This window comes from Phocoena sinus, chromosome 16, assembly GCF_008692025.1.
Source record: "Phocoena sinus isolate mPhoSin1 chromosome 16, mPhoSin1.pri, whole genome shotgun sequence".
NCBI classification, from domain to species: Eukaryota; Metazoa; Chordata; class Mammalia; order Artiodactyla; family Phocoenidae; genus Phocoena; species Phocoena sinus.
The window spans coordinates 8,429,774-8,451,880 of record NC_045778.1 but is presented as its reverse complement, the minus strand read 5'-3'; the positions used below and the strand labels follow the sequence as shown (position 1 = coordinate 8,451,880).

General features: G+C 38.1%; 1 protein-coding gene across 1 annotated transcript in view; it reads right to left on the bottom strand.

Annotated features, from left to right (window-relative positions):
• The window catches only part of RYR2 (ryanodine receptor 2), a 644,069-nt gene that overhangs the window by 214,111 nt on the left and 407,851 nt on the right, over nucleotides 1-22,107 (bottom strand). The window contains 8 exon segments of the mRNA XM_032609082.1: nucleotides 1,724-1,827; nucleotides 2,038-2,170; nucleotides 3,835-3,949; nucleotides 8,205-8,478; nucleotides 10,187-10,330; nucleotides 11,259-11,364; nucleotides 16,447-16,647; nucleotides 19,350-20,154. Coding sequence (XP_032464973.1) covers nucleotides 1,724-1,827; nucleotides 2,038-2,170; nucleotides 3,835-3,949; nucleotides 8,205-8,478; nucleotides 10,187-10,330; nucleotides 11,259-11,364; nucleotides 16,447-16,647; nucleotides 19,350-20,154 — 1,882 coding nt within the window.

The window sequence follows — 22,107 nt, the reverse complement described above, 5'->3', positions numbered from 1 at the left end:
AACCTTGGTCCTGACAACCTGCTTTCTGCCACTACAAACTAGCTTACATGTTCTAGGACACTGTTACATGCAGTCATCCATTATGGGTATTTCTCAGCCTGGCTTATTTCAGTCAGAATAACGATTTTGAGATTCATTCATGCTGGAGTACATGTCAGTCCCTCATTCCTTTTTATAGCCTAATCATGGCATCTCACTACTTATGGAAATACCCCAGCGTTGTTTATCCATTCACCAGCTGTCTGGTGAGCTGTCTCCAATTTGGGGCTCAGATGAATAAAGCCATTATCAACATCCATGTACACATCTCTATGTGGACATATATTTGTATCACTATTGAATAACTACCTAGGAGTGGAAAGGCTAGGGGCATTTTTATGTTAGGTATATTTAACTTATTAAAAATAGTGCCAAACTGCTTTCCAACTGACTTAACCATTTTTCATCCCAACAGCAGTAGATGAGTGTTCCAGTTGCTCCAAAGCCTACTCAGTGTTCAGCATTGTCTACTTTTTAAAAATACTAGCTATTTTATCAGTGTGTAGATTAAAACATTTCAAATTATATATGGGAGGAAATTCTTCAGAGGTTATTTAGAGATGCAAAGCTTCATGACACTTGACTGTCATGTCAGAGGATTTGGGGAAGAGTTCACTTTTTCATGCTTTCAACAGCTATGCGTTGAGCATCTACCCAGTGCCAATGCTAAGACTGGGAAAAAGCAATGAGCAGCCGAGAAATAAATGCCCTGTACTCACTGGCCTTACATGACGGTAAGGAGTAGATTTTGATAAATACATAAATATACAGATTTTAGTAAAATGTATTTATATTAAAATGTAATTTTAAACCATAAATATTTAAACTATAGCGCGGACATGGAAGAATTGAAAAGAAGGTGACTTTGGAGCAATGACTGAAAGGATGTCTGGAAAAGAGCCATGAGGACGTCTGGCAGAAGAATATTGCAGACGGAGGGAACAGCAAGGGCAAAGGCCCTAGGGCAGGAGCACACCTAGCAAGTTCCAGTGACAGCAAGGGGTCCAGCGTGGCTGGAGCAAAAAGAGAGACCCGGAGAACTGCAGGAAATGAACTAAGACTGATTGGATGGAGCTATTGCAATGCCTCTAAGTGTATGCTCAAAGTGAGATAGGAAGTCTTTCGAGAGTTCTGGGCGGAGGATTAATATGATCCTTTCAAGAGACTCACTCTGGCTGCAAGGGAGGGATCAGGAAGACCACTTAGAATGCAACTGCAATTAAAACATGTGGGAACTTTATCCGTATTTTGATAAACATGTATGTGGCCTAATGTGCTTAGAGTGCACGGCCTTCAGTATATCGATGATACCTTGCATTGTAATATGCAAACTTCTGTGATAGAAATTGTATATATAAGATGTCAAAGCAATTTCTTTCAAGAAACCTAAACTGTATGATTAAAGCAAAAGTGACAGCAGATTACCGGGAAAGGACAAAAGCGCAAAAGAATATAGAGTAAGTTGATTCTCTTTCCAAAGAAAAATGCACGTGATCAGAGAAAATACCTTACCTCAAACTGCTTGTTCTTTATAATATTACATATAAGTGTAACATATTTATAATACATAGTATATTATAATTATAATAATTATAACTATAGTATAATTACATTTAAATATCTTGAGAAACCGCTATGAACAAGGGTAATTCACACAGACACACGGGGCAGGGATGCTGTTTACCTTTTCCAGATCTGGCTCCCGCAAAGCTAAGGCTAGTTCATTATTATCCATCACCGAGGCTGCTGCCACGTCCAGTGGCGTTGAACCTCTCATAGCTGGTGAGGCTGTTAATTGAAACAAAGATGAAACAAAACCTGAACTGCGCCACAACTATGAATTCCATGTAAAAAAACAACTTTCACTTAGAATTGAATTTCTAAATGCAATACGTATCGCACTAATCCAACTTAATTTACATTGAAGTTTAATTTTAAAATCCAATATGTAAATCCCTTTCATCTTAAGAGATTAAATGAAAGTCATAATTTACTTACCAAGACCAACACTGCTGTTTTCCAGTAAATAACTGAGATGATCGAACATTGCTTTCTGATTCTGCCTACTTATACGACAGAAGTAACAGAGAAAACGGCAACAGTTGGCCACCATCTTGGGAAAAGTGATTTCCTACATAAAGAGCATTCAGTTAGCTGGGAAAGCAAAGGATCTTTATAAAACTGAGTTCTGAAGTTGAGGTCTCAATCAGATTGCCCATCCGTGTGTGCCCACGTCTGCCAAGCCTCAGGTACAGAAGACCTTCTTATGTCCAGACCTGGACTCATCTAGTCCTAGAGCCATCAAAAATCAAGCCTGGCACTAATTTGAAGCCTCACTGCCATCAATGGTTTGATCTGGAATTAATCTACAGCCCTAAACCTAAAGGTGGCATGGGCCTGGTTTAGGAGCCAGGCAGGCTCAGCTGTGATTCCTGATTCACATTATTAGCTGTGCTTCCTTGGGGAATTATGCAATCTCACTGATTCTCTTCTGTAAAATTGTAATAAGATGGGTGACAATATTTACTTGAGGCAAAGGAGGGAGAGTTCAATGAGACGTATTGTGAAAAATACCCAGTTTAATATTTGGAACCACATAATAGGATGTTCTTAACATCAGTGTCGCTGTTTTATTATTATTAAAATTCTGGGAACTCACATCTTCCCTGACTGGCACATGACTCATCTCCTATGATGAACACCCTTTCTGGAAGGTCTGCCTGCTGGGCCCCAGCAAACACATCTCCCCTGAGACCTAGCTCTTATTCTAGTATGCCACAGATAATCCCTAAAGACTCCAAGTCTTTCTTAAACAGAGTATTTTATAAATATCTTTATAGGTCTGTCTAACTGGTAGTCGGAACATGAGAAATACGGACTCATGTCTATATTTTGAAAAATACATTTTAAAATTTCAAAAAAAACCTGAAACATTTTGCAAATCAGAGGTCATGAAATTGTACTGCTTTATATGCAGTTATATATTATATTATTCTATTTGTTTGGTTTTAAATTTTAATCATTTAAAAATGCACCTTAGTGTCTTACAACAAATGCTATAGAGCATCATCTTCAAATCTTGGTCTGGATCAGGAATTTAGTGGAACCAACTGTTGTCTGAATCAAGGGAATGGGTGGGTCTGAAGAACATGCTTGCGTTATGGACTTCTAATGTGATGGAAATGGATTTATAATTCAAACTCTTAAAAAATTAGCATAGTATTAACTTTTAAGGTTTCTAAATATCCCCTAAGTGAGGATAATCTAGGAGATAGCAAATTACATGGCATAAAAAAAATTATCAATATCAAAGAAAAAACTACAGTCAGACCTCTATATTTGTAGGTTCTACGTCTGCAGATTCAACCAAAACGCAAAAAATGCCAAAAGTTCTAAAAAGCAAAACTTGGATTTGCTACATGACAGCATCTATTTACATAGCATTTACATTGTATGAGGTATTATAAATGATCTAGAAATGATTTAAAGTATATGAGAAGATGTGCATCCAGTTATACACGAATACTACACCATTTTACCTAAGGGACTCGAGCATCTGTGGATTTTGGTATCTGCAGGAAGGTCCTGCAACCAATCCCTTGTGGATACTGGGGGATGACTGTAGAAGCATATCCAACTCTCAGTCTGTACAGTTTTGTTCAATTTTTTTCAAAAAGTGTTCTTTAAAAAACAGTCCTAATAGAATTTATAGAAGTTCTCATTAAGAATATGCCATGTACATATTCTAGGAGGTTACAATAAATGGCATCCCAAGAATCAAAGGGTTTCCTTTACCTTGGACTCCCCACCTCCAAGGACATTCACCATGACCTCCATCACTGTCTCGTGCATCCCAAGTGCCCTCATGAGATTAGGGTGCTGGTAAAACACTTTATTATTCATGATATCCCTAGAAAGGACAACATAGGTACAAGGGAAACACAGAAGTCAGAGCAAAATTTAAATAAAAACGTATCTGAGATCATGATAAATCTTCTGGAAATAATTACTGGCATGTATGGAAAAGTAAGAGCAATCATCAAGCCATAAAAGTTCATAAGCGCAATTGGGTCTTCCTCAAAAATACTGACAGCCTACCAAAAATAGCATACAAGTCTACTCCTCTCAATTATAAGAAATGTACTAAATAGGTAAGCATTCATTTATATGAAACAGACTTTGCGACACTTATTCCTAGTTTTATGAATATCTAAATTCAATCTGATTTTGTTCAACCTTACTTTGTATAGAAATATGAAGCAGTGTTATACCATGTTCTTATGAAAATTTCTATATAAATAATTGTTGTATAAGCATCTCTGCTTTTCATATATGCTTTTTTAGTACTATATTCATTATTTGTATGTTTAATAACAGTAGTGTCATTTCCTGCCACATTTATGTTACCATTCTGGCGAAATGCTTTTAAAGGATACATATTCTCCCAGAGACACTGAATACACATGAAGTCCAGGTACGAGTAATCCAACTCATTAAAAGGGACATTTAATTTAAAGAAACAGCAGCAGACGATACCTAGAATATTTTGTACTATTATTGTTGCATTACACATTATTACAATACTTATGCAAAGGTACTTTTAAAGATCTTAATGTTTAGCAGTCCTTGCAAATAAAAAGCTCTGCTGATTTTTATTTTAACATATAGCAAATCATGCAAGAATCTTTTCTATAAAACACTTTCTTGTCGGAGCCAGAGCAAGAAAATAAGGTACAATCAACGAGAAACCTGCAACTTTCTCTTTGAATCACGTTATCTTAATTGAGTCACTCATCTATTCATTTAGTCATATGCTAACTTTTAGTTATTCTGGCTACATCAAGAAAGTGAAATAGTGTGATTCTTTTCTTTATTTTTTTTTTAGTTCTTCACTTTTAATTTAGCTTTGTTTAGGTCTGTGCTAATGAAGACAGTTCTTAGGTAGCACAACTCAGAAAAATGACTTGGGGGTCCAGGGCTAATACAGGTCTGATCTATTTAATGCAAGGATGAATAAGGTAAACAAAGACATCCTTTCCTTCACATCAGATAGCAGCATAATTATCAAGAGAACCTTCAACTCTCAAACCACAGATGTAATCATGAGATCTGTTCTCCTGTTAATTCAAATCCTTTTGCATGACCTGACTTTGGAAGGTATCTAATTGAAAAATCTCAATTGCCTTTAGTTCCAGGTAAATTAAATGGATTTTTAATTCTACCACCAGTAGGCAGGTTGTCACTTATTAAATGTGTCATTTTAGGATCTTTCTAATACCACAAAAAAGTAACATTTTATCTTGTTTCATAATCATTTTGAATTTTATCCCTATTGAGTGATTTATACGTTAATAGTACATCTTACTTGTTACATGGTCATTTAAGAAAGAAAGTGCTCTACATTTCCGGGAAGGCTTTCTTTCTCATTTAATTAAGATCACTTCTCAGGAGAGGCCCCCTCAGGTTAGATTTAATTACTAATATTCCAAAAAAAAAAAGGCTTATGCACAGACAATTATAAATAAAGAACATTAGCTTGTGTTGTTCAGGTTTTTCTGTTTTCCCTCTTTGTCTCATTAGTACACTGATTTTTTCAGTGTGCAATCATTATAATGATTTTTGGAATATAACCTCCCAGTTTTATGATTTCAAATACTTAATAGTCCCACAGGAAATATATAGTATCGTGTTCTGAATTTAAAATGTACATAAATATCACATAATCTGAGTCTTTCCATACTTTCGTTTCCCCTCAGAATTATTTTTCTAGCTAAAGAAAACATCGGTTATTCTATTTCCTGAGTTGTTTTTCAAAGAGCCAACGCTGAGTTTTTTTAATCCTTTTTATTATTTGTGTTTTATCTTACCTATGTCACTAGTCATCATTATCTCTTCTTTTATCTGTTATTTATAGAACCAGATTAGCTTTTTTTGGCTGGGGGGGCTAAATATTTGTCTTTTACATCACTTTTCAACATTCTACATTCCAGATTTTTACAGCCTAACATTTAGGTATTTTCTCTTATGAATATCATACAGCTTAATTTAAGCTTTTATTTTTCTCGGTATTTTAATTCTCTCATATTTTCTTATCCCCAAATCATGCAAGCTTGTTAATGATTGCATAGATATATGCATATATGCACCAGTAATATACTCTCTGAAATTGATTACCTCCTATTCTTCTGAATTCCATTTTCTTTTCCAGAATACACAGCCTTTAGAAGGCCTTTCAATGAGGGACTTTAAGTAAACATTCTGAAGTATCTTTGTTTTGCCCTCACTCTTGAATATGGAATATAAACTCCAGTATCCAAATCCACATGAAGCACAAACTCATGATGGTGAAATCTCAGTTGAGTAACACATTGTAAATTGATGGCTATCTTCTGTTGGAACTTTGTGATATTTCGTTGAGTTATGATCTCTAGTTTTACAACTGAGAATTCTAAATATTGTTTCTTTTCAAGTGTCCTGGCTTTTCCTATTTGCTTTCAAAATATTCTATTTATCATTGGTTTTATGCTGTTTCACTATAGTCTATCCAGCTGTAGACGTGGAATGATTTGTACTCTAGGAATCTGTGAATTCATATTTTTCATCAAGCCAATAGCTCATCAAAGTTCCCATTCTATATATAGCTCATCTATTCTGTCTTTTCTATAATTCCTATTCAGCATATGCTGGACCTCCTTATACTATCCCCTATGTCTCTTAACTTCTCTTTCAGTGTTGCATTACTAATTTCCTCAGATCTATGATTCAATTTATTAATTCTCTTCAGCTTTATTTATCTATACTTTTATTAATCACTACTCTTAATTTCAATTATTATATTTTTCATTTCTAGAACTTCTATTTGGATATTTTTCAAATTTTCATGGATCTTTTTTTTGTGTGTGTCTTATTTTTGGAGATTTTATTTATTCTTTCTTTTTTTTTTTTTTTGCAGTATGCGGGCCTCTCACCATTGTGGCCTCTCCCATTGCGGAGCACAGGCTCCGGATGCGCAGGCTCAGTGGCCATGGCTCACGGGCCCAGCCGCTCCGCGGCATGTGGGATTTTCCTGAACCGGGGCACGAACCCATGTCCCCTGCATCGGCAGGTGGACTCTCAACCACTGCGCCACCAGGGAAGCCCCTATTCTTTCTTATTTTTAAACATTTTAAATACAGTAACTTTACATTCTCTTTCTGGCATTCTACGGTCTGAAATTCTTGTGGGAGGTGTTCTAACTCCACTCTTCATTGTATCTGCAGACCCTTGCCTATGGTGGATTGTTTCCTTGGGTGTTTTGCAAGTTTTGATTGTGGGCTAATCTTTAGTAGTATGTAGGTTTTTCCTGCAAGAATTCACAGTGAATTGAATTGAGAAAACACACCTCCGGGCCAAATTATATGTTAAGTTCTCAGCTTGGGGATCCTTAGACTACATATGAGGTATAAATGTTAACCCTATTTAAGACTAGTGTATACAAACTATTATATATAGAATGGATAAACAACAAGGTTCTATTGTATGTCACGGGGAACTATATTCAATATCCTGTAATAAACCACAATGGAAAAGAATATGAAAAAGAATATACATATATATATATATATATATATATATATATATATATATATATAAAATTGAATCACTTTGCTATACACCAAAAACTAACACAACATTGCAAATCAACTATAACTCAATAAAAAAATGTTAACCCTGAAACCCACATAAAGTACAACCTATGATGTTGGATTCTAAGAACAGTTGTTTTATCCCCCATTCTTTGCTCAAGGCCCAATAGGCATAGGCAAACTTCCTTGTTATTTCCTGCTCGTGACTGTTGGTCCCCCTGCGGATTTTACTGTGTTTTTATTAATCTGTAGTTTTTATATGTGATTGTACGTTACTGAGAAATTAATAAAAATATCTAAGGTATTTGTTGTATATCATAGCCACCTTAGCATCTAGTTGTAAAATTAGTCATGTTTTGTAATTGAGCAATTTTCCCATTTAGCTTTGAAACATAATCTCTAGAAATATGGCAATCTAATTTAATGATCATAAAATCTAGACAGTGTATTTATACTAATGCACCTACTGTACTACTACTGGGATAAACAACTAGAAAGAAGACATCTATAAGACAAAGGCTGTAATAGTAAATAACCTACCCTAATCCACGGATCATAAGTTTCTCTTCTTCTTTGCCCATTCTCACACTCAGCAGAGAACGAATCTGACCAAGAGATGCCAGCAGGTTGATGGTATCCTCCACGGAAATACCATTTATAGTGTAGGTCTTTGGCAGAGCCCGGACCAGACCCCCAATGCCATCGTACTGTCGATGGAGCAACACGAACATGGCCCTCACCAACTCAGGGTCTTCAATAACAGACTCTTGGGCCCATCGGACCATGGTCTCAGAAATCAACTGCTGAAGAGTGGCTGCAAAGTAATTATGGATACTTCTTTAGAAAGGAGAATAAGAAGACACATTAGATGGGCATTTCAAATGCACATCTCAGATAAGCCAAACTGGTATCAATATTTGTGCCAGAATTTCAAAAATATCTTTTTTGAAAAAAAATAAACTTCATTTAAATATTCTTCAATGTCAACATGTCAATACCGATGAGTTACAGACATGCAAGGATAAAAATACACAATATTTTCTTTAAAAACTATTCGTAAAACTAAGGTATTTAAGCTGTTTCAAAATTGTAGCCACTTTTTCAAAACTACTATTGGCAATCCATAGGGCAATCAATGAGTGGTCCTATTACTTTTATTTTCTTTGTTCCATTCTTTTCCTCCCAGAAGATGTGACATCATCTATCCTTATAAAGGTCAACCATGGGCATTCAAGGAGCTTTCTTTTTATCCAACTGTCTCCTCATTTGAGTCCTTTGTAGTAGCAACCTCATGAAATTATATTTCTACTTCAATTTGTATCCCTAATTGTCACTTAAAATGTCTTCAGAAAGATTTGATTGTGAAACTGTATTAAGTTGAAAAGTTACCCCATACATAGATTACTTGCAATGTGACAAGCAATATAGCACACTTAAAAGCAACAGAACTTCCAAACCTCTTAAAATACATAGTACAATTATCAAAGCTAAGTAGGGTTGATGTGACTAATTCATACATAGGTACTTAGTTCCTATCATCAGTACACTGTTTGATTTCCAAAAGAAGCTGTTTAACCTGTTTTAATCTATACCATACTAAAACAACAACAGCAACAAAAAACAAACTACCAATTTTAACCAAATACAAAAGTTAGATAAAATGCCAGTATACTTCCACGCATCTCAAAACCATGTTGTCAGTTTTAATAGGTCAAAACTGATAATAATAAAAAGTGATTCATAAGAAACGTTGAACTCTGATTTTGAAGAAGACCTGGCTCAAATTTGGTTGTGATACTGAAGAATAAATTTAGAAGTAATTGTATGGATAAAAGATTTCCCTTGTAAGTTAGTGTGAAAAAAACACAAAATTTTCATGAGTTTTTTTTTTCTTTCCATAAAAGACATTAATAAACCAACACTGCATCTTAAATGAATAGAGTCCCAGCAGTGAGACAGTAAGTCAGCGGATCTCACAGACCTACTTCATGAAACCCTTTTGGATGAGCGTGCAGTGTCTCAGACCAATTGCCTCAGTGTGCTTATTTGGTTTCAGAGTATCAGCTGTGACTTTTCAGTTAAATATTATATGGATGAATCAGAAATGCAGAAGACTTTAGAAAATATTTCAGAACCAAAATATAGTTACAGACAATATCTATTTAAACTTTAAGAAAAGGTTTAACTTGATGCAAGAATATTTGAAAGTCAATAGCGTAATATTTAGATACGAAGGCTAAATTACATGCTTTACACCTTCTCTTGATAAGACTGATCCAATCCCTAAATGTTTAGTTCTCTAGGGAGCCCAACCACCCTTTCAAAGCTGCCATCTCTCTATCTGTTCCTACAAATATGGCCTGAGGCTGCTGCCTACTTCTGGCAGCTACAGGCATCTGCTTAAGAATCTGATTCTTGGAAGCCGCAAACTCAATTTTCTCACTGGTTCGTCTAGTATAATATTTAAGTGATGAGTAAATGCCGTAGTTGAGTCATTTTGGCAGTGCCCTTTCATAACTTACACGACTTCTTGGAGTCACTCTCAATGGGCTTTTCAGCTTGCTTCTTCTTTAGGTATGTCACCTTTTCTACCAAGGACAGCAGGCGTCCTCTAATTGTTAAATCACTGTTTCCATCCAGAGACCCATCTTCATCCAGCTCAATCCCTAGTAGGAAGAAAACAAAGAGAAAGGAGAAAAGAAAAAGTAATATTAAAAAAACATTTAGGATAAATAATTCTCAGGTTTTGCAGGTTTTTCCATTCATAGCTTAAAGCAATGCTGCCATGTCTGAAACAGCTGATGACACTGAGTTAAGCAATCTTGCCCACTAGCACTCATAGGTAAGAGTCATTCATTGCTCTCTCTTCCTTCTTTCTCTTTTTCCCCTGCTCTTGTGATATCAGAGCTATCGGCAGCCAGTACAAAATATAAAACCGAGCAGAGAGGGAAAAGACTCTCTTAGGAGTCAAAATCAATTGTGCTACTTGGGCTAACCCTCAGGCATCTCTTGACCTTGGGCACTGTTTAGACCTATGGTTCTGCCCTGCCTAAAAACCTCCCTAGTCTTTTATCCTCCTTACTTGCTTCCAAAAATATCAGTGATATTTTAATAAGTCAAGGAACAGAGAGAGCAGATGTTAGATATCCTAAACTAAGGAATACTTTATGTCTGAAGCAATAATTCTACCATTTTAGAGCACTCCTTTATTTATAGTATATATATAAATGTGTGTGTGTGTGTGTGTGTGTGTGTGTGTGTGTGTGTGTAGTATAACCTTCCGGCAGTCATTCAGTGGTTCTTCATTCATAAGCTGAATTAATATACTTTTACTCTCTTCATTAAAATAAAAGAAAAATAATATTACTGGCGCTATATATATACCACTTAAGAAATGGCTAATTCGTTTTCTTTCACTGAGACGCAGACGCAGACTTATCCACACCACCGCATAAAGGGAGAAAGAACCACACATTCAGAACATCCAATCAATTCCATTTTTAAAGTTCTTAGAATAAAAATAAGGGAGAATCCCCTTAATAGATTTGGGCTACTGACATATAATTTAATGCCTACAGGTCAAGAAGACCTTACCACAATGTGTCATCAAATCTTCATGAAAATCTAAGAGTTGGTCTTGGATTTCTTCGGGACATGGACATTCGCTTTTGTCATCCTTAAAATTGAGAAGCATATTGATCTGAAAGTTTGGAAAAACAAAAGAGGAAGAATTAGAGTAAAAGAAAAGTGAATTCAGGAATGGCACAGCAAAGAAGATCATAAAAACCAAAGATGTTCAAAATCTGTTTTTCAGTATTCACAGCTGGTTGCCCAACAGATGAAAAATCATTACCTATCACTCAATCCAACAAACACCACAAATAAATCATTCAAATCTTAGCATGCTGAAAAACAGTCATGTCTTTTGCTTTCTCTTTCTCAATTCCACAATATTAGACCTTTGTATACTTGGCGTTCTTCAATCAATTAAGATCTAAATGTTGGTTTTTAAAATTTTTTATTATGCTTCTCCTAAATTTTCTTTTTTTCCTAGTTAATTTCCATGCTTTATTGAATATTTTCAAGAACTATTTTTAGAAGGATACAGTAAAGAAGAAGAAAAACCAAACATAATTGAAGAGTAATATAATGGATAACTATGCTTTTTTCTAACATTAATCGTTCAATTAGACAAACTGCAAGAAATTTTCTTCCATTTGTTTTAGTTTTAGATACAATAGTATCAAATTCATAAATGAAGAATAGTATTAAATTCATAAATGAAGAAAAGTCTGTTCCATAATTTTCCTTTAGGAAACAATTGTAAGTTTTCTTTTCAGAGCTTTGTATTTGAATTTTTTGCTAAACTATTATTTTGAGAAAATTGTAGATTCACATGCTATTGTAAGAAGTAATACAAAGAGATCCTGTGTACCCTTTACCCTGTTACCCCCTATGGTGACATCTTTCAAAACAGTAGAACAGAATCACAACCAGGATACCGACACTGATAGAGTCAAAAGAGAGAACAATTCCATCATTTCAGGATCCCTCCTGTTACCCTTTTATAACCACACCCACTTCCATCTTGCTTGCTCTTCATCCCTAATTCCTGTCAACCACTAATCTGTTCTCCATTTCTATACTATTGGCATTTTAAGAACGTTATATAAGTAGAATCATACAGTATGATATATGTATTCCCATATGATCCTTTTGACAACTGTAGGGTCTGTAGTAATATCTTGTTTCATGACTGATTTGATAATTTGTATCTTCTCTTTCTTCCTCTGTCAGTCTCTCTAGAGTTTTCTTGACTTTACAAATATTTTTAAATAATCAGCTTTTGGTTTCACTGATTTTTGTAACTGTCCTGTTTTCAGTTTGCATTCATTTCTCATCTGTTCTGTATTACCTGTTTTGGGTTTATGTTGCTCTTTTTCTCAATTCTTGTGATGGCAGTTTAGATTATTGCTTTGAGTGCTTTTCTCTTTTTAAATGTTAAGTATTTAATGCAATACATTTCCCCCTCACACAGTTTTGGCTGTTTCCACAAATTTTGATATGTGATATTTTCATTTTCTTTCAGTTCAACGTAGTTTTTAACTTCTCTTGAGACTTGATTCTCAAATTATGGCTTATTGAGAAGTGTGTTGTTTAGTTTCCAAGTGTTTAGAGATTTACCTGTTACCTTTCTGTTACTGATTTCTAATTTGACTCCATTGTGGTCAAAAAAACATTCTGTATAAAAAAATTCAATTCTTTTACATTTGTTGAGGTTGTTTCATGGCTCAGGATACAGTCCATCTTTGCAAATGTTTCATGGGCACTTGAAAAAAAAATGTGTGTTCTGTTATTGGGTGGAGTGTTCCACAAATCTCCAAAAATCCTGCTAGTTGATGGCAGTGTTGTATTCTCCTACATTCTTGCTGATTTTCCATGGAGCTTTTCCTTCAAATATTGAGTGAGGGGTGTTGAAGTCTCCAACTACAATTGTGTATTTCTCCTTTCAGTTCTATATGTGTTCACGTCACATATTTTGCAGTTCTTTTGTTTAGTGCATACACATTTGTCTTCCTGGTGGATTGATCTTTTATCCTTTTGTAATGTTCCTGTCAGTCTACGGTAATTTTCTTTGCTCTTACCTTCTTTTGATTAATTTTTTAATTTAATTTTTCATGACATACCTTTTTTCATCCTTTTACCTTAAACATATCTATATTATTATATTTTAAGTGAGTTTCTTGTAGACAGCATGTAGTTAGGCCAAGTTTTTAAAATTCACTCTGTCAATTTCTGTCTTTTACTTGGTGTATTTAGATTATTTATATTCATGAATTTACTGGTATGTTTCTGTTTGTTCTCTCTGATTTATTTATTTTTCCCAACATGCTTTGAGTTCCTTGAACTATTTTAGGATCCCATTTTGAATTATCCATGGTATTTTTTAGTGTATCTCTTTGCATAGCATTTTTAGTGGTTGCACTGGATATTATATTAATATATACATAATTTATCTCAGTCTACTGGTATCAATATTTTACCAGTTTATCTTCCTTTATGTCCCTTATTCTCTCCACTGAAAATAAAATTGCCTTAGATATTTCTTATGCATACATTTAGAACACATCAGACAGTTACCATTTTTGCTTTGCCCATCAAATGTAATTTAGAAGACTCAGGAGGAGAAGGAAATTGTATTTACCCTTAACACCTTGTGCTGTTTTGTCTTCCTTCCTGATTTTTCACATTTTCTTCTTTCATCATTTCCCTTCTGTTTAAAGAAGGCATTCTTGCAGAATAATCAAATTCTGGTAGTTTTCCTTCATTTGAGAAAGTCTTGATTTCCCCTTCATTCCTGAAGGATATTTTCATTGCATATAGAATTTTGGTTGACAGATCTTTGCTTTCAGCACTTGAAAAATGCTGTGCCACCTCCTTCTGTCCTCCATATCTTCTGATGAGAAATCCGTTGTCATTTGAATTGTCTTTCCCCTATGAGTGTCATTTGTTTCTCAGGGCTTTCAAGATTTTTCTTAGTCAAACTTCTGAAAACTAAAGACAATGATATGTCTTGGTTTAGATTTGGGGGGGTATCTCATTTGGGATTTACTCAGTTTCCTGAATCTCTTATCTTTGTACCTTTTGCCAAATTTGAAAAGTTTTCAACCATTATTTTTTCAAGTATTTTTTCAGTTCACTCTCTTTCTCTTATCCCTCTGGAAATCTAAGGCCACAAATATGATATCTTTTGCTATATTTGCACTCGTCCCTGAAGCTCTATTTTTTTTTTTTTTTAACTCTATTTTCTGGTTTTTCAGGCTAGGTAATTTCTATTGTTCTCCCTTCAGTTCAATGATTCTTTTCTCTTTTTCCTCCATTCTGATGTTAAGTCCATCCACTGAAGGTTTTTAAAAATTCAGATACTGTATTTTTGAGCTCTAAAATTTCCATTTGGCTCTTCTTTGTATCTTCTATTTTTTTGTTTGCTGCAGCTTTCTTTTTTTAGTTTTGTCATCTCGGAGTTTGTATCTACTGATTGTCATTTTTCATTCAAGTTTTTGCTGGTTCTTGGTGTGATGAGTGATTTGTAATTGAAACCTGGATACTCCTGGTATTATGTTATGAGACTCTGGTTCTTATTTAAACTTCTGGCTTCTTCTGACACTATCCAGCAGGAGAAGGGCTGGGGCGCCTCATAACTGCCAGGTGGAGTGGAAAGTTCATTTCTCCACTTGACCTCCATGAAGGAGAGAGGAGACCTTGTTTCTGCTGTGTGAGGCTGGGAGATCCAGGTCCCCAATGGACCTGAACTCACACAACCCTGGCTGGAAAGGGTAAGAGTGCCTTGGTATATCTCCCTCCCTGGCCTCTACTGACACTCAGGAAGGGGTAGGTCTCATCACCACTCAGCGGGGATTAAGTCCCAGCTCCCCACCGTCCCAGTTGGAGCACCTGTGTACAGCCTGGTGAGAGTGGAAGTCTAAGCTCTCCACTCAGTGTCTGCTGGTTTGGGTAAGGGGTGGGGCACAGGGTTTACTGTGGTGTTTGGCTGGAGTAGCATGGTCATTACCTAAAAGTTTTCTGTCTTGCTAGAAAAATGTTTTTCTGGTCCTTTGGCTGGACAGAGAAGGCACTTGTTGGGGCTTTTCTTGTCTATGCCCGCTGGTGTTTCTGCGTTGGCGGCTTCTTTAGCTCCAAGTCTGGGATAGGTGAGGCAAAAAGAAAACCCAGGGAACTCACCACCACGTCATTCCTCAGCTCCCAACTTCCGTAGCCACTCTTTCTTCTATCTTTCAGAGTCTTCTTATGTTGTCTTTTATGTAATGTCCAGGGTTACAGTTGTACTTAGAAGGAAGAATAGGGAAAGGCACATGTACTCCATCTTTCCAGAAGCACAATTCTCCCAATAGTAGTTTAACAAATGGAATTACTCTGGGAGAGGTTGGACTTGTTCTCTGCCTCAGTAAGTGTTGTTTACAGCAATAAACAAGATTCCATGTCCCTTCCCTCAAAGAAATTACATTCTGGTGAGAAAAAGATAAATTCTGCAATTAGTCCCTAAACACTTTCATTCAGAGGTATCTTGGACATAGAGGGAAATGGCAAGGTAGGATATTGAAGACGCGATCTGTCAGTTATACCCTGTGACCACCATAGCTACGTTTTGGTAATATCTCACACTATGAGACCCATCCTGAGGTGGAGGCCAGAAAATGCACAGTCCTAGACTAGCTCATTCTTGGGTTTAGGCATAGGCTTTTGGTTTTGCTGCACCCAAAGGAGACCTGGGTTTGGAAGTGAGCAACCAGAGGAAGAACCACAAAGAGGTGATCACTATTCCTGCAAGACTGGTGGCAGTGACACTGGGTTCTTCTAGGAGACACAAAATGCAAAGTATTAAGTCCTAGGAGTCAAGGGTGCCTATTAGCTGGGGCGGTGCTGTGCCAGCCAACGAAGACCCACCTGTGCTTGGATATTATTCCTATTTGAAGAACCTCAGAATCTGGCACAGTGGTTTCCACAGAGTCCGTAATACACCTGATACCTTTTAATAAGTCTCTCATCTGTTTAAACCAACAGATAATTAGATAATTTTGGTGAGACCAAATAAGTAGGCAATTTTGGTGAGACCTATGAATACTGACTAAATGAACGTAGCCAGTTTAAAGAGAACAGGAGAAAAATACACTCGCAACTTCCGGTATCATTTTGCAATGTGTGGAACCTGAGTGAACTAAAACCCAAAGTAAAAGGAAGACCTTTCAGTTCATTCTTATACCTGCTCTTGAGGCGGTGATCTGAATTCCTTGGTTTTCCTGGCTGTGAGTGCAGCCGACATGTTCAAGGCTTGCATAACTTCGTTATAGCGGAATCGTTGATTGTCTTGGAGCTTGGCTACAAAGTCATCTGAAAAGGCCACAATGGCTTCTATCCGGTGCCGGACCTGGCAGTCACAGAGGTACTGAAGTAGCAGGCACATCTAAAGAGACGATTAAAAAGACACCAAATTTAATTTCTGCAACTTAATGTATATCAAATCAAAATTTGTGGCAGACACGCTTAGTTGTCAACTCTTCTCCTTTATTAACAGAATCCTGATTTTATGTAGATAGCAATGTGCTCGGTCCCAGGGGATGAAACATAATTTGTCTAAGCCCAAATGGCCAATACCCTCTGATGTCCCTCTGATGAACACTTACTGTCCCAGCCTCGTCTGCAGCTAGAGGCAAATGAGATAATGACGAGAAGTTTGCAAGGGGTCGTCTGGGAAAGATTTTTCACCATTCATAACAGGCTAGAATATCCTCTTTGCAAAAACTGGCTAATGACATGATCACTGGAGGAAGAAGGAGGTGACACACTTTAGGATAAAAACCATAAACTGAGGATTGCAGGAAGATAGTAAGGTCTGGGTTCCTGATGACACCACTGAGCTACTACATTCATTCTAGAACTGTCTACCTCCAGACGTTAAGTTAACTAAGTGGTTTTATTGCTTATTCATTAAATGGTCAGCTGGGTACTCTTTTACCAGAAGCCCAAAGGCTTTTTAACTGATACGGCGCATCAGTAGAAACATGCCTTCCAGAGAATGTTCTGCCCAAGTTTAGGGAAACATTTAAATACACTTTATACCAATTGTGATATAAATACACAGCAGTGTTAAAGAGGACCTTAAAACCCTGTCCATGACCATCCACAACATGGCCATTTCTGTCAATGCCAGTTCTGAGACAGCCCTAGTGTCTATGGCCCTCTCTGCATCCACTTTGGCTTTGTCCCACCCCAGTGTAAGCACTGCCCCCCTCGGGTCTGAACCAGCATGACAGCATGCTACTAAGTGGCCTCTGGATGACCACCCTCTCTTACTCCCCTCACAGAGAGCTCTACTGACATGTTCAGAATAAAATTATCCTGCTAAAATTCTTCAGAGGTTTTAATTGAAATTAGAATAAAATTCAAATCCACCGTATGGCTGGTTTTAGCAAAGAGCCAGACTCTGTATGAACTGCCTTCTGCCTACTCTCTCACCCTCCTTCCCCGCAGACGCTGGTCTGGTCTCTTCCCGAGTCAGAGCCTTTGTCATGTTCCGTGCTCCATGTGAAAAGCTTCTAGAACATTCTTCCCCTCCCTCTTCACAAGTACTGAGCTCCCGCTACTCAATAACTGACCCCAGCTAAAAAGTCACCCTTTCAGAAAGGCCTTCCCTCACCTTACAGTATTCCAGTTGAAATTTTCTTTCGTCTAGAAATCCATTCTTTTCCTTCTGAGCATTTAATGCGACGAACAATAAGATGTTCTAACAGAAATACATATAAAGAAGTGTATATTTCCCCCAGAGACAGTGAGCTTCCTTCAGCCAGCACCCAGTGCCTGGCTCAGAGGAAGACCTCGATCAGGGCTGACTAAGGAAGGAAGAGCAAAAAAAAGATGTCAAGGATGCAAGCAACCAACTGATGCTAATGAACCAAAGAGGTGTTAGGAAAGGGTCCTTGGGACATCTGGATGAGCACAAAGACAGGCAAGGTCTTTGATTCTCTAGAAACACAGGCAGGAAGTGTGAGAATGGACGCACCTACTGGTGAGCAAGCGTCCTAAGGTTGGAAGGGAAGGGGTGGGGTTAGGAACAGGCACTGAAAGCCTTGCATTTCAGGCATTCCAACAGAATGTCGGTGAAATGCATCCACGGAAATAAGGAGACGCAAGGAAACTGCTAATGAATAAGAGGGAGAAGAAGTGTAAGAGGGAAGAACAAATTTGACTCCATATTGGATTCGTTTCCTTTACTTTAACCTTTATATTCTATTGCTTTTGCTACAAGTTGATCACTAAAGGGATGTTGCTTAAAGTATACATAATGGTCCGTCTCCAGGGACCCTGCCTCCCATGCCTGAATGTTAAGCTAAAATACCTTTGTTTAAGCTCACAGGAAACATCCTGACCAGGCCCCCTGTGAATGGCTGCAGGAAGAAGAAATTAACACATCCCCTCCTGAATCTGGCCAGAACCAAGAAATATCTGCAATAACTTCTTGCCCTTTTTTTTTTTTTTTTTTTTTAACTTTACTTCCACACCTCTCCCTCTTTGCTCTATCAAAGAAACCAGCATCCCAGCCCAGGCAAGATGGTTCTTTGGGACACCAGTCCCCCATCTTCTCGGTCTGCTGGCTTTCTGAATAAAGTCACTATTCCTCGCCCCAATACCTCGTCTCTCGATTTACTGGACAGTGCGGCGAGCGATATGAGCTTGGACCCGGTAACACTGGCAGGACAAAAACCCATCTCCTATACTCCTTTCAGACAGACATACACACACGCACGTGCACAAATATGCACACCCACCCATACACACAGAGAAATAGCGACATGCCACACACAGATGTGTATGACGGGCGGACACGTACTTGACCAAGGAAACCACCTTGACAAAAGTACAAAAAAATATGTCAACTGACTCAGTTGGAAAATACATGAACTTCATTCCAAATGCAAGAAAATTAGATAGGCATGTCCCCAGGCGTAACAGGAAGTTGGTTAATTTTATGAAGAACCATCTTTACCCAGGAATACAAATACACACACACACACACACACACACACACACACACACACACACAGAAAAAGAGACAAAGGTCAGTGTTAATAGGTTGTGAAATTCACTGCAATCTTTTTCTCTGATTACCTGCAATTTAACTGGCTCGGGCAGTTTCATTTGGAGCAGGCCTTCCTTGGACCTCTTACCGCCTTTGTTTTCTTCCTCAGCGGCTCCTTCCAGCTTGGAGTCTTCCGCACAGGGCTCCTTCTCTGGCGACTCTCCCTCTTCCTCGGGACCGGCAGCTTCCTTGAACACGCTGGGCTCAATCAACTGCAAGATGTGTTTCAAGTCCTCGCTGTGGAAGATGCCCATGATGAGCAGAGTATAGAACAACTTGATGAGAGGGACGAAGAGGAACTCAGTGGTCCCCCCGACAGGGTCCCGGGCGTGAAGGCTGCCCTCTTTCACGGCCTCCGTCAGCATCTGTATGGTCTTGGCCTTCAGGATGTCCAGCGGGAACTCAGGGCTGTACTGGTAACCCTCGTTGTTAATGCTGACAAAACTCGGGGAGGAAAACTGCATCCGTGGCCTGAGGGAGGTGCTGAGGCCAATGCCCGGGAGGCCGTGCTTTTTGTTCTCATCGGGGAAGAGGGTGATGCTCTTTGTCTCCTCCGTCATGGGGACGATGAACTCACTGTTCATCATGAGCCTGGCGGTGGCGTAGGAGCTGAGGTGGATGTCAATCAGCAGGTCGTAGTAGCCGGCGCGCAGCAAGCCGGGCATGTACTTATTCTCGATGGCGTAGAGCAGCTGCGGTTCGTCCACGTGGCTGCACAAGGCGTGGGCCACCCGGTGATTCCCAAGCGCGCAGACGGCCGAGTAGAGCCGGAGAGTATGGTAGTGGAATTTCAGCAGTTCTTCCTGCTCCGTCAGTTCCAGGATGTCCACAGATCTGGGGACAAGAGAAGTTAAACACGGACATTGAAAACGATTCTCCATCAGAGGAGAAATCTACATACGTCGCTGATGTCACAAGTTATGGAAACAGACACTATTTTTTAAATTAGTTTTCTGTGACATGTTTGATGATAGCATAGATTTAAAAACATCAGTTCTAGATGTTTTCAAGTTTTCTTCCAGATAGAATTTGATGTTGAAAATTTCCAGTCACTAGTGCTTGGAGATTTCTTCATTCTGAACATCTCTTTTAGATATTTGGGTCTCAACCTGACCCTGGGGACTCCCCTCCTTTCAGGATTTGAGCACTCTTCGAAAAATCCTGAATCTCCTTTTCCAATTTGGCTAACCTGCTTCAAGAAGCCAGAAAACTTAGCCTTAGGCTATGTTGCTTTGTCTCCGACTTTAGGATCAGCTCTGAGTGTAACCAGTCAGTAGGTAAACAGAGGGATAATTCCTTTGACATAATTTACCTACTTACACGTCCCTCACGGACCCAAACATATGCCAATGCCACCCTGTTTCCACCAGGTATGTGCCACTCATGAAACAAACACTATTAGGGACATTTTCACTCAGCAAAGTTTCTGTTGGGAATCTGAGTTTATATCAGATCATTTTGCTTCTACCACACATCATGACCTTTCAACGCAATTAAACCTTAAGCGTATGTCCAGAATGTACCTAAAGTCAAGTCATTCCCTTTAAAAGAAAATCTATTTTAAGAGCACATAATTCCTTTAGATGCGCTAATTTTTCTAAACTCTTTAAATTACATAGATTGTTCATGGGCAACACTATAGTATTGAAGGTAGAGACTTGATATATTGATAATCAAGGGAACCACTCATTCATCTTGCAATGTATCCTTGCTGAGACTGTAATATAAGCTCATCAGGACAGGGGCTATTATATACTGTGGTTATTAGTATTCATCCAGCACCTAGCCTAGCACACCATGGGTACTGAATAGTTATTTGTGATTATTTATTGTTAAGCTTTGTCACTATCCTTAGATACCCTGTCATCCTGTCCACACCACCAGCCATTGTACCTGTGCTTTTCAGGTCACAGGCATTCTGCTAAAACCCACTGTGGCTTGATGGTGCAGACTTATTCCAGACTCCACCTTCTGACTCTCAGAGTCGGAAGATTCATGCATTATAAAATGCCTAGCAAATAATTACCCACCCTGTGTATCACCTAGACTTCCAGGAAACCACACATCTGCTGGGCCCAGTTGCTAGCACCTAGTTCTTGGAAAGGTATAACTGAGTAAGCCCCCGCCACCTCAAGGTGTAGTGGAGGATTCCCATATCTTAACTGGGCTCTTCAATCTCCCAAGAAGACTGTTACCCATCCCTCAGCCTGCCTAATGGCCAAAATATATAAACCCGTTTATCATAGCAACACAAAATATCTGTACTCTGGGTCCTTACTGAAGAACGCAATTCAGTCTACCGTCTGATCAATCTCAAAATGTCAGTTTCTAGAAACAATATATAAGAACTCTACAATCTATGTTGCTGCTGCCACTCCCAATTCACCCCCCATGATTCATTTTATGATGCCATGTTCTTTCCTTTAAAGCACCCCTCCTCCCTACCAGACCAGTCTTTTAAGGTAAGGGTCATGTCTGTTTTGCTCACTATTTTCTATCCAGTGCCAGGAACACAGTGGGCACTAATACATGTTTGTGGAATGAATGAATGAATGGGAGAAATCGGAAGGAGTTGTAGTCTATTTCTCATAACCTGACTTAAGTCAAGGCAAACCAAAGGATATACCACAACTAATTTAGTCTGTCTTTCCACACCAACCCATTGTAGCAATATGCATACATAAATGAACAATGGCTTTAACTGGAGGAGAGCAAAAGAAATAACTCACTGTTTCATCTGTTATAAGCACAACACCAAATATATCATCTAGCACATCTTTAGCATGT